Here is a 12,919-nt window from a genome sequence, read left to right on the forward strand (position 1 = left end):
CAGTACATAGCACTCAGCAAACATAGCATCTTGGCCCTCCACAGTTTCTGTTTGTTTTTTTTCGTGCATTCAGCCTATGTGAGGACTACATAGATCGGCAAGAGACTTTTCCTGTGGTTCCAGTGACTCTGGATTAACTACGAAACCACTGCAAAATCTGAGGCTGCACATTTTTTCTGGAGCTACATGACTCCTCAGACAGGCAGCTGAATAAGTAGAATTACTCCTGCAATAAAAGCAATCCCTGTGTGCAGTTCTTTAGTCCCTTGTGTTCAAAACCCAGCCTGTGGGGTTTCAGGAAGAGTGTGAGTAGGGAAGGAGTTATGGGAGCAAGTTCCTGATTCACTGGCCAATTTGGGCTCCAAATGTGGATTTAGGAGACTATTTTACATGGAGAAGAAGAAGTAATAGCAAGAGCTTAAGTGCTTTCAAAATCCTGCTCAGCTGAGACTGAATACGATGTACATAAGGCAAAACCCCCGACTTTTGAGCATGCAGACAAAACAGTCCATGGGTACGGTGGAATGAACCGCTGACATCTGCTCTGCACACCAAGTAAAGGTTTCGTTTCTGTGGGAGCTCTACCATCCAGTAACCACCCCCCCCGCCCTTCATTTCATGCACACCCTTGCCGCCCTGTCTCCACAGCCGCACGGACCCTCCCCAGGAGAACAACACTCTCCCTTGGCTCAGTGGGGCTCACAGACCGCTGGGATCTTGGCCACTTGGCACACCTGCAGACCAGGAAGCTTCTGCAACACTCACAGCTGGGAGGACTCAAAGAGCGAGAGTGACCGGGACTTGTCGGACGTCACCCCGGAAGGCTGGAAGAAGTCAGATCCTCCTGCCTCCAGCCCCTGGGCTGTGACGGCAAGGTCCACGCTGCTGGCCAGGCAGCGGAGCACTCCCTTCCTGGAATATGCTCCTAGCTGGACAGGATGCGTTCACAAATATAATCATCCACAAATCTCCCCCAGATTAGGTTACAGGACAGCGTTTCGACGGCACGCATTACAAAGCTCCCTGGAAGCTTGGCTGGTGGATCTGCTGCTCTCTCTCCTCATGACCCATTTTGGCTTTCATCAAGAATCATGACACCAGCTGCCTGGGTCATCTAGGAGGCAGAGAGGGGGAGAGCAACCCTGAGTTGTAAAGGGAAGTGGGGAAGGAGAAGAGAAGGAGGAAAAGAAGAAGGAGGAGGAGGAAGGGGGAGGATAGAAAGAGCAGGGGGAGAGACAGTAAGTGAGTTGTTTTAGTCCAGTTGTGAAGATTTGAATCCCAGTTCCGAGCTCTCGGCAAAGGCTTGCTGGGATACCTCATTCCCTGCCCTGTGCAAAGGTCTGTGATTGGGGATGTGGTGTGCTCAGTGGGCAGGGCCCCTCCCCTGGGCTGGATCCGCCTCTCTTATCCCCCAGATAAATTACTAGTGTCCTCACTAAATTCCTCGGCTTTCTCTCTCCCTCTCCCTCTCTCATACAATCTCACTCCCTCCCTCAAACACAGGCAAAGCGGGATTGGGGGGTGGGAGGGCGGGGATCCTCTCTGGACTGGTATTGTGCCTTAGTCCTGGGCGGGGAGGGAAGGGGAGGAAAATACTGGCGCCCCTTCTCTCCAACGCCGCCTTGAAATAGATTTGAGGAGCTGCCCTTCTTCCCCCCCTCCCCCCTTTCCTGCTGGTCGTTTGGCATCTTCCAGACCATGTCCACTGGGTCCCTCAGTGATGTGGAAGATCTGCAGGAGGTGGAGATGCTGGAGTGCGATGGCCTGAAAATGGATACTAACAAAGAGTTTGGGGCGTCCACCGAGAGCAACGAGGAGGGATCCAATGGCGAGAATGGCTCCCCTCAGAAGGGGAGAGGGGCCTCGGGCAAGAGGAAAAAAGCTCCCCCCAAGAAGAGCCCTTTAAATGGAGTGAGCCAGGAGGGAAAGCAGGTACAGAGAAATGCTGCCAACGCCAGGGAGAGGGCGAGGATGAGGGTCCTTAGCAAAGCCTTCTCCAGGCTTAAGACCACCCTACCCTGGGTGCCCCCAGACACCAAACTTTCCAAACTGGACACCTTGAGGTTGGCCTCCAGCTACATTGCTCACCTGAGGCAGATCCTGGCCAATGACAAGTATGAGAACGGCTACATCCACCCAGTGAACTTGGTAAGTCAGAGTCCGCCGGGAACAGGCGCTCCGTGCGAGCGCATGGGGAGAGCGGGGCGAGGAGCTGGCATGGGGCGTGTGCGGGGACAAAACTGCTGCGCTTCTCCCTGGTGCCAGTGGGGTGGGAAGTGATACTGTACAAGGGGACAGGCTCCCGGCTACCCTACTGCCCTGTGCCCTGAGTGCCAAACCTTCTAGGCCCCCTCTGCTGTTCCTAACATCCCTTCCAGGAGACAGGCAGGCACGCTGGCTACAAAAAAGCAGGGGCAGGCTTTACACTTTACTGCCCCAGAAACCATTGAGAAACCACAGAGGGTTGATGGCAGCTTTCTACCTGCAAGTGCGCAGGTAGAGGAATTTCGGTAGAAAAGGGTGTATTTGAGGAAGGACCCAGGATTTATTCTTATCCTGTGTCCCTACCCTAATGTTTCCTTACACAATACTGTCCCCAAGTCCCAGCCGTTTAAAGACAGGACTCTTGGGGTTCTGTGCTCAACCGCTCCAGTTTGCTGAGTCCAGGACATTTCTCCTATCCCGTAAACTGGCACAGGAGAAACAAATACAAGTGCAGACTCCCCAGAGGAGGTGTCTGCCCCAGGCACACTCCACAATGCCTCTTCCTGGGCTGGTGGTGTCCCTCCTGCTGTTCCACCACATAAAGTTTTCCTGAGCAGCCCTGGATCTCCCAGCTATACCCGGCCACCAGAAATATCATGTTTTCAGCTCTAAAAATATATACAAATTATGTAAACCGGGTGTAAGCAAGATCCGCCTGGGCTCTTTTTAGACATACAGCTTTTACACTGCCCACACGTGCAGACCCTGACTCAAAAATGGATCACAGAGGGGAGTTGGGGACGTTTCACTGAGGTCAGGCTCTGCCTTTGAGCTCTGGACTCTGGGGAAAAGTACATTACCCTCTGTGTCAGCTGCTAAGGGCCTGAGAGATAACTTTTGATTAAAAACAAAATCCTCAGCGCAACAACATAGGAGAAAAAAAAAAAAAAAGTAAAACAAAACCGCACCCAATATAGATATAACCTCCCCCCTCTTCCGTACAGAGGCACACCAAACCACGCTCCCCGAGCCGCGGGAGGCCAGCGAGAGCGGCCGGGGGCTGCCGGGGCTGCGAGCAGCTCCTGCGCCCGGGGTAGCGCGGCGGGGTGAGGCGGCTCCGCGGGTCGGAGTCCCCACGCCGGGCACGACCGAACGCGGGAGGAGGCGCGACTACAGCGGGGTGCCCGCGGCGATTATGCCGGGGGGATGAGAATGCGCCGGAGCCAGGCGGCTCCTTTCCCCCTCCCTTCTGCCGCGTATCAGACGGGCTTCGCCGCCCCGTGGAGGCCCGGGGGGGACCGCCGGGGCTGTGAGGCGAAACGGCATCAGCCGTCGGCAAAAGGCAGCAAAAGGCTGCCGAAGCCAGCAGCAGCTGCCCCGGCCTGAGCCTCGCTGAGCCCCGCTGCCCGAAGTGGGCTCAGGTGAGGGAGGAATGCCGGGCCCGGTCCCCCCGGACTCTCCCGAGCCGAACCCGCTGGCGATATGAGCATTGCAATGTGCATTTCTCCATATGTAACCCCCTTCCCACTCGTGTCTTTTCCTGGCTACAGACTTGGCCTTTTATGGTAGCCGGCAAACCCGAGAGTGACCTGAAAGAAGTGGTGAGCACAAACCGCTTGTGCGGCCCGACGGCATCCTGAGCCCCGCGGTCGGGCCAGCAGCGTCCGTCCCGGCGCGGCCGGGCAGGGACCCGCCGCGGCCCCGCCGCTGTCCCGGGCCCCGGGCACAGCCACGGGGAGAGCCGCTCTCCCGGCGCAGAGGAGACCAAATGTGCCCTAGCAAAGACTCCGTCCACCCCGAGAGATCCTGACTCTATTTAACTTTATTAAATGCGTGTACAGTCGAGTGTCCTGCAACCACAGCCTTGCTGGTTCAAGAGCTACTAGAGAAAAGACAGAGATCAAACAAAACCTACCCCGCGTGTATCTTTTGTCTGAGACCTGTGAAATATGTAGATGCCTAGAAAAACTGACTTTGACAGTCATCTCTATGAAGTAATTCACCCTAAAGATATATAGATATATTTTCTTCAAGCAGATTCTGCTCTATTTCTGTGAATAAACCTTCCTTTCTACTGAACACGGAGCGGTGTTAAGTGTTCGTTTGAGACTCTCGGGCTCGGCGGGGAAAGGACTGAGCCTCCTCCGGCTCCGCCGCTCCACGAAGCGGCCGCGCTGCGGGGATCCTGTCTCTTAGCCCCGGGCCACAGGAGGGCTGCTTTCCCGGAGCTAAAGACCTGGAGTGAACCCCTGGGGGAGGGGGTCACTGGGTCCGCACTCGCCGCGGGAGCCCGGCCCGGCTCCGCAGCCCGGCGCCCGGGCGCTGCGGGAGCCGCCCTCGCCACTCCGGCCGCTCTGCTCCGCGGGGACAGGAGCAGTGATCTATTGATGAAGTACAGTCGGTTCTCAGCGCCGGGAATTTGTAACTTAAACATCTCCTCTCTATCGATCAGCGCGCCCGTGGGAGATGAGGCTGAGATAAACAGGAGTGCGGGGCGCTCCCCCTGCACCGGCAGCGGCCGCCGGCAGCTGATGCGCCAGATCCCACCGCGCTGTTTAATGTTTCAGGGTTATGACCGCACTGTTTACAAGATGTCTTCGGTTATTTATACTGTTATTATTAGCAGAGGGGCTTTAAATTTCCGCTTCACTTGCTCTTTCAATACCATCCCTCGGTTCCGTTTGATACCTGGGTACTTTCTTGCCGAAAGCAGGAGAGGAGCACATGGGCTGCAGGGCCGTCCCCAAACCAAGCCCTCCGTCCCCGGTAGTTGCGGGGTCAGGCGGCAGGGCCCGAGGTGCTGTCACAGGCAACGTGGGGGCCACAGACCCTCCCGGGGGCTCCCTCCCCCGGGTATCACCCGCAGGCCGGTGTTGAGCTGCCCCGGGCATCCGTGCAGCCTGGATTGTGTTAACTCTCATCCCCCACTTTTCCCCCGAGATAACTGGACGAGGTGGCGCGTCCTCCAGGCGACCCAAATTCACCAGTCGGGTTCATGCGTGGGCTAGTTTAGGTTTAATTAAAGCAGCTCGCTGTGAACCGAAGGCTGCGCAAATATCTCGGCCCTCATTATGAAAAGGGCCAGGAGCTGCTGTATCATCCTAATGGTTGTGAAGAGGAGAGCTGTTTAATTTCACTTTTGCGCAGCTTTATCTCCATGCCGCACAATTAAGCACAGACCTCTGTGCCTGGTCTAACCATGCGCAGCCTCACTTTTGTGGACGGGAGTGCGCCAGGTGAGACTCACACACTGACTTTGCGGCCACACGCAGACCCTGAACAGCCACAGCTGCTGCTGCTGAAGAGCCCAGCGGCTCTGGCAACCACAGCTGAACAGGCTAATTTGCTGATTTCTTTGCCACAGGCACTGGGAAATTCAGTGGGAATTGCAGGTCTGTTATAGGGAGTCAGAATAAAGGCCCCTGGCCTTAAGCTTAGTGCAGGTGACTGATGCAGCAAACGCACATTTTAACCTCTAAATTCACTCACTGAATTGAAACTAACCACTGGATTTAACCACTCAAATCTAAACTTAAATCCATACTAACTAATGTCTGGTCAAGACTCATAGCAAGGTGGGGATTTCCTTCTAGAAAGCAGAAATTGATATGCATCTGAGATACGCAAAAAAATTAAGTTAAATTCTGAATATTCTAACACATGCTTCTTTGCCACCCTGTCTTGCAATTCTTGCTAACTGCACTCAGCATCTTCCCACCTAATTAACCATATGCTGTGTTCATTCACCACCTGAAATACAACATTGAAGAAAGGGAAGGGAGGAATACAATGGTACCCTGTGAAATGTGAGGAACACAGCTGTAGCCATGTGCCAAAAGCTGCAGGAACAGGAAGTGTTGAAGATGCTTACTGTGTACACAGCGGCAGTAGACACCATTTCTTCTCGTACTCCTGCTCATTTTACCTAGCAGTCTGCATTGCAAGTCTCTTGGGGACTAAATTGTTCCTCAAGCATCCTGCACCTTCCTCAGTCCTGGCCCCTGAGCAAGAGTTCAGCAACAAAGAAACAAAAAGCAACAAAAAATAAACAAAAGCAACCAGCAGTACACAGAAAGGTAAATAATGACTATACTCTGACTATTAAACAATTAGTGGCTTTATCTCAATTTTGAAGACAGGGAACATATTTTCCAGAGGCATTTATGCGTCTGGGAACTCCTGATCCACTGACCTCTTACGTTAAGGGTACAGACCTGACAGTAACTGCACAGTGCTGGCAGCTGGCTTCAACAGCCCAAGTTTCTTAGATGAATTAAGAGTTCTACTATGCACTTCAGGAGAACAATGAATGAAATTATTCTACCCTTCTGCTGAGTGCAATTTTACCACAAAATATTTGCAAACAGAAAATGTATGTTTAGTCTGACTGAAGCAATTTATACTTTTGAAAGGAACTTGCAAATGTGCTAAGGAAAAGAGGGAACAGGTTTAAATAGTGATGTCAATTACTTTAAAGAAAATATTTTGTTTGCTTTCTTGCTTTTCTGTACAAAGTCATGCATTTTAATATTTACCAAAATACATTTATACCCCTTTTTCATGTGGAAAAAAAGTTGACTTGGTTTATCTTTCTGTATCTACATGGATGTAGATGCAGCTGTGTGAGTGTCTGTATACATTCCCTCCTAGTAATGTTTGAACTCATTGCCTGATTTCAGCTAGATTTGACAGAGGTCTCAAAGATAACTAAGTTACTATAATTTTTAATATTTTTGTGTATGTGTGGAAACAGGCAGCTGAGTAAAGAAAAAGTCTATAAATTTTGCAACTGATGGAAGGATTTCAACATGAGCTCAGTCTTTATTGGATATGAGAGCATATAGAGCAGAGTGTCAGCTGTAGATGAAGCTCCAAACACTGCTTCAGTGTTTGAAAAGTTCATAGAAAACTTGCTTATCTTAAAACATGTTTTAAGATAAGAACTCTATAAAAGTAGTTTACTTCCCTTTGATTTTAATACTATTATTTTTGTTTGTTTGCTTCTTTGTAGAGAAATCAGTTTCAACCCAGCTGCTTAATGACCATTTTTCAATTCAGCTAGAGACTAGCAAATCTTTTATTTGCAGCGCCAACTCAGCGCTCAGGCTCTTGTGTTTGGTGCTGTCACTGTGCTCCTTCACATAAGCTTTCATAGTCTGTAAGGTCTTATAAAAATACCTTTTAGGCTTATCTTATCCTCTCACTGGGATGGAAATCTGCCAGCCTGAAGCATCATCAGTATAGCAAGAAACCCACTTTGCAGACACCTGCAAAATGCTGTGCTGCTCTGGGCGCTGACTGGGGCAGCGAGGCCACGGTGCTGGTTGTGCCCTTAAACTTCAAGGTGCATAGGGAGAACATGTGCAAGATAGCTTATTCTTTAAAGTGCCTCCAAGGTTCAAATTCCCAGCTCACCTCAGAAAATAGAAAATAAAAGACACAGAAAATCTGTGTGGTTTCTTCTGTAGAGAGGCTGGTTTGAATCTTGGACATAATAAGATCACAAGCACAGTTTTGCTTGATGTATTTGTATTTGCAACTCCTCAGTTGTGTCTGCCTGAAAAAAATTTGCTTCCTTTCAACAAATCACATATATTTTTCAAAAGGCAAGTTTTGCCAAAATCCTGTTGTTATTTCCCCTCATTATAATTTGTAGTAAAAAAAAAAAAAAATTAAAATATGCAAAATACATTAGCTAATTGCAGGTTATAAACTTTCTAAAAGACAATAAAACATACACATATCTGGTGTACAAGTGGAGGGCATAATCTGATAAAATTGCTGGGTGTTTTAATTTTTGTCTGGATATCTGAATGCAGATTAATCTCACAAAGTCTCCCAAAAGGGACAGAACTACAAAAGAAATTACATTGGCATGAGTTTAAATTTCAATGAAATTTAAATTTGTAGCAGCAAACAACCAAGCATCCAGTAATTGCCATGTATATACACACCTGGAAAATCCTCCATACAGAATTTCTCTCAACAGTGAGATTCAAATTGTCTGTGTTCATTGCTGGCCTGTGCAGCACCGGCTATTCCCATATTAAGGCTGTGCTATCAAATGCAGTCCCACAGGGTAAATGCCATCTTGTGCTCAGTATTCAGCCACAGATTGCTTCATGCTCCTCAGCCCAGCACAGTTCATGGACGGGAAGTGGTACAACCAGGAACAAGGCATTTTTTTCTCACTAGTGCTGCAAAGCTACTGATGTGTTATGGCTTGGGGAATTCCTGCAGTTCTGAGATGCCATAGGTCTGACCTAAAAGTCACGCTGCAGGAAGGATGGGGAAAAGCCATGTGTTACCTTTGAGAGGACTGTTGCCAGCAGACAGCAAAACCAGCCAAGTTCTGCAAGCAACTGGTTTCACTTCAGACACTGGTGTCTCCGAGTATAAAACTGACTTTGAGTAGGCCCAGGCATGCAAGTCATCCCATTTCCCAAATGCAGCACGGATATACCCTAGGGCCACAACAGTCCAGGGATGACGCATTTTCTTGCCTCAGGGTTTTGCCCTTAAACTGAAACTTGTAAACAGATGAAATGCGTTTTCAAGCCAATGCACATGCGTGCACTCAGTTACACCATCCTCTAAACCTCCTTGCAAAGAAAAAAAAGATCATAACAAAAGCAAGAAAATAAAAACCAGTTCAAATCCTTTCTTCAACTTAAATTTTAAGAGGTCCTTCTCCTCGAGCAAAGAAAAAAAAACCCAACCCTTATTTAGACCTCAGGCTGTCGTGTAAACTATTAGACCATATCCAACTGTAAATATGGATTATCTACAGTCTTGAGTTTTCTCTTGGTTGTTTACAAGTTGTTTAAGAAACAAGGCTCAGAAAATCTAGGAAAAGAAAGCAAGAGTATAGCTAACAGCCAGGAGACAAGAAGAAAGAGAGAAAAATGCATAAAATAATTCCTCTTTCTCTGATTACTACAGTTCAGTCCTTGTGGCAGGACAGGTTTGGGAAGGGAGGGACTATCAGCAGCTCCATCACAGACGGGTGGAGGCAGACCACCGGGGAGATGGAAACCAGGAGGCTGAGAGCTGCAGCTGCCTTTTCCTGGGAGGAACATCTGTAAAAGCCTGCACTGCAGCAGCAGGGGAGGAGGAGTGGGCACAGGCAAAGCGCATTCCCAGGGATGTGCTCACACAGATAACTGTGCGTGGATGGCTTCCCAGGCTGCTGCAGCAGCACTTCCCTCCCCTGTCAGGGAAGAGGCAAAGACCATCATGTGGGACAAGCAATTGAAGTGTCAGCATGGCCTCTTGCTGCAGCATCCTGTTTCCTGTAATCCTTTTGGATGGCTGAGGTGACCAGAATGGGAACTGTTCTTCCTTGCTGATAACATGCTTTTTTCTTACATAGGTGCTTTTACACTCTTGGCATCTCAGAATCAATACACAAAGTACACAGAAGACAGGAGTAATCTTGCAGCATTTGGCTGTCCCCTAATGACTAAAAGTTTTTCTACAGGAGGCTGCTGTAATTTTGCAGATGGAAAGAAAAGATGACAAATGACTGGCTGAAGGTTCACGTAAGTTTGGAATAGGCTTAGGGCACCAGCTTTTCAGGTGCACAAACCCGTGGGCTGTTCTCCTAGGCACACTGAAATCAGCAGGGATGTTTGCTCCTTGAACTCAGTACACAGATAGGAATCAGTAAGGTGTGGGGAGTGATCCTCTGAGGCTGGATATCTGTATCTACATCTACACTTACAAGAATACATAAACCAGGCTATGGACCATGCTCTGCCTTCAACAGTGAGTGATGTGGTTGTGGACATATCCACACAGATCTGAGTCTTATTCCACTCACCAGAAACAGTCCCTGGCATATGCTAATCCAAAACCATGCTTGGAAACCTTCTGGGAAAAAAACAGACAGGCCAAAGGCATAGCAGGAATACTGCTAAAACCCAAGCACAAAGAAAGATAAGCCTCAACCTTGTTTTATTTATCAGTGTCACTGCAGCCTTAGAAGCTACAGCAATTGAGATGCTTGATGCCTTTGTCTCACCTCAGTCTCATGCTTTTCTCACTTGTTTTCTAGAACAAACTGCTTTCTTCTTTTACAGGACAAAAATTCTTAGTGGGGACCCTCTCTGCTACTTGTATCTTGTAAGTAATACATGTGAACACTAAAGGCCACTAGGAGCAAGAGGCCGAGTTCAGGAACAAACATAACATGAGATTTAAACACATTATACCCTAAATTATGACACTGAAAACCTCTGTTCATTTGTTACAAAACTCTGCAGTACCTTTTCTACCTGACTTGTGAGCTGCCTGACACATATATTTAACATATGACCTCATAGTGTCTTTTTCTCACCATTGCCAATTAGCATCAAGTTAACCTCATCCCAAGATCTGCAGTTGAGATATTCTTCTATTTAAATCCATGGGAAGAATTCAGACAGGCTGTAGGTGCTGTCTGTACATGCTTAACATTGTTCAGTGGTAGGAAGCAAGCTGGACAGGGGGAGCCGAGGCCAGCACCCCATTTTGGCTACAGATACACATAGCCCTGCAGGGAAGCTGCTGAGGAACAATGTTACTATCTTCCCACAAATTTCTCTTCCTCATTTCCCTCACACTCAATCTTCTGATTCTACTTTCACCATGCTTCTCTCTTACTGCCAACAGCAGTCAATATGCATAAACTGTAAATACCATTCAGTCATAGAGGCTGAAACTACAGATATATATTAAATTATTGTAAAGTTTACTAAAGAGAAGTCTCATTCTGATAGCTGGACTTAAATGTTGAGGCATTTCACTACCATTTTCTAAACATGCTTGTTTTATATTAAATAGTATACCTAGCAATATATATTATGCAATATACAGAATATATATTATGCAATATATATATCTATGCAACATATATATATACACTACATAAAAATGTGACATAAATATTTACATACTAAGTAGTAACTATATTTATCTTTTCTATCAACAAACATATAAAATAATACATATTATAAAATTAAACAATGTTTGAATATTGTAGAGCTGGTATAAGTGCCACTTACAGCAGGAGGTAACTGTTCAACAGCTCTGGCATGAGTTGTCATAAGTTATCATGAGTTATCATCATCAGAGAGGTGTGAGATGGCACAGCTGAGTTTACTGTTTCACCAGATAAACTAAGCCCTGGAGCAAAGAATTCCCTCCCTGACTGACTTCTTCCTCATGCCCTGATGGCTGCCAGCCTGGGAGATGTCTCATAATTAAGCTGCACTATCATGTTTGCAGCTGATGACCATTTCACACAAAGTCATTTGTGGAACATCCACGACACCAGTTGCTCCTGGGTACTTCTTCTTCAAGCATGAATACTTTAATGCAGCCTTCTACTCAGACACCACAGTATTTTCAACACAGCTGCATAAAACTCTCCAGCCTGCTTTCATTGTGGGCTGCCTCAGGGGGCCATCCAGCTTTCTCCTCTCCCCCTTACACTTTCCCATAGTCTACCTTGCACAGGATCTTATCTGATTGAAAGTTAATCCTATAAAAATAAAAAAATCCAGATAACCAAGCATTTGCTTCAGTATGAAACAATTTGCTTCAGATGAGTGATTTCCTCTTACAGAAACCTGCAGCTACAGCTGAATAACAATATAATGAAATTGCATCTTCGTTCAGTCTCGCTGCTGTAATTACTGAACAAAAAACATGTGCAGTGTCCTAAAGTTCAGTTACCTTGTTTTTACTGCACTCTTACTCATAGTCCCAAGCAGCCCACGATTCCATGCTGCAGAATGTCAAGCACAGGAAACAGCCTCCCCACATCTCCATCTCCTCTTTACATCCCTAACAAGGGATTGCAAAATAAAGGCTTAGGAGAACGAAATAATGCAGTACGGAAGTGACAGTGTCAGAAATGGCCTCTGTGTCTTCTCTGTCTGGCATCATACAGCATCTGGTAAGTTAGAACCTCATGAAGATCCAGATCCTTGGTATCTCAGCCAAGATGGAGGAGGATAGAGGAGGAAGAAATGGAGCCAAGTTAGAATTGCGTGGAGGAATGGAGGTCAGGAAGAGGAGAAGGCAATGAGAGAACAACCAGTTTTGTAAACTATATAGGTATAGAATAAAATTGTAGCACAACTGATAAACTTACAAGGCAAATTAGGTAGGTGCCAAATCACCTTATTTGCATTCCACATTTATGTGATCATAGCTACTTGCTTACATTTGCACATTTTCCAAATATATATCTAAAGATGCAATCTTCAGAACATGTCATAGTCTAAACAGGAAAAGCTCAGACTGACAAAGCAGTCAAAACTTTTAAATGATAAGGGTTCATCTCTTCATCAGCAAAAATAATTTTCTTAACATCCAGGAATGACTGGTCTATTCTGAGGACTATATGCTAGAAAGTTTTACCCTGAAAAAAACAAGCATTTGGAGACAGACAGTGGTAGTGTGTGCTTGCAGACATTTTGTTTTGAATTTTTGTAGACCTTTAAGGTTATGCTGAAAAAAAAAACATAAGCTTAGTCAAAATTCAAGAAAAATCAGAGTTTATAGAGATTTTCTTCATAATTTGCCGATGTGATAAACCATTCAGAAAAAAAAATAAATCAGCATCTGTTGTGACCTAAAAAAACTATCAAAGCAAAGACATCACAGCACTCTACCCCACCTTGGCTGTGTAACTGCAATACTCAGAGCCTGAAGCCCATAAAGAACA

The 12,919-nt window shown here is 47.0% G+C and overlaps 1 protein-coding gene across 1 annotated transcript; it reads left to right on the forward strand.

Annotated features, from left to right (window-relative positions):
- Positions 1 to 937: 937 nt before the first annotated feature.
- TCF21 (transcription factor 21) lies at positions 938 to 4,284 on the forward strand. The gene is made up of 2 exons (XM_079299091.1): positions 938 to 2,148; positions 3,756 to 4,284. Exons 1-2 carry the CDS (start codon positions 1,699 to 1,701, stop codon positions 3,843 to 3,845), a joined length of 540 nt encoding a protein of 179 aa, XP_079155217.1. The 5' UTR covers positions 938 to 1,698; the 3' UTR covers positions 3,846 to 4,284.
- The last annotated feature ends 8,635 nt before the right edge of the window (positions 4,285 to 12,919 follow it).

This window comes from Erithacus rubecula (assembly GCF_903797595.1).
Source record: "Erithacus rubecula genome assembly, chromosome: 2".
Taxonomy (NCBI): domain Eukaryota; kingdom Metazoa; phylum Chordata; class Aves; order Passeriformes; family Muscicapidae; genus Erithacus; species Erithacus rubecula.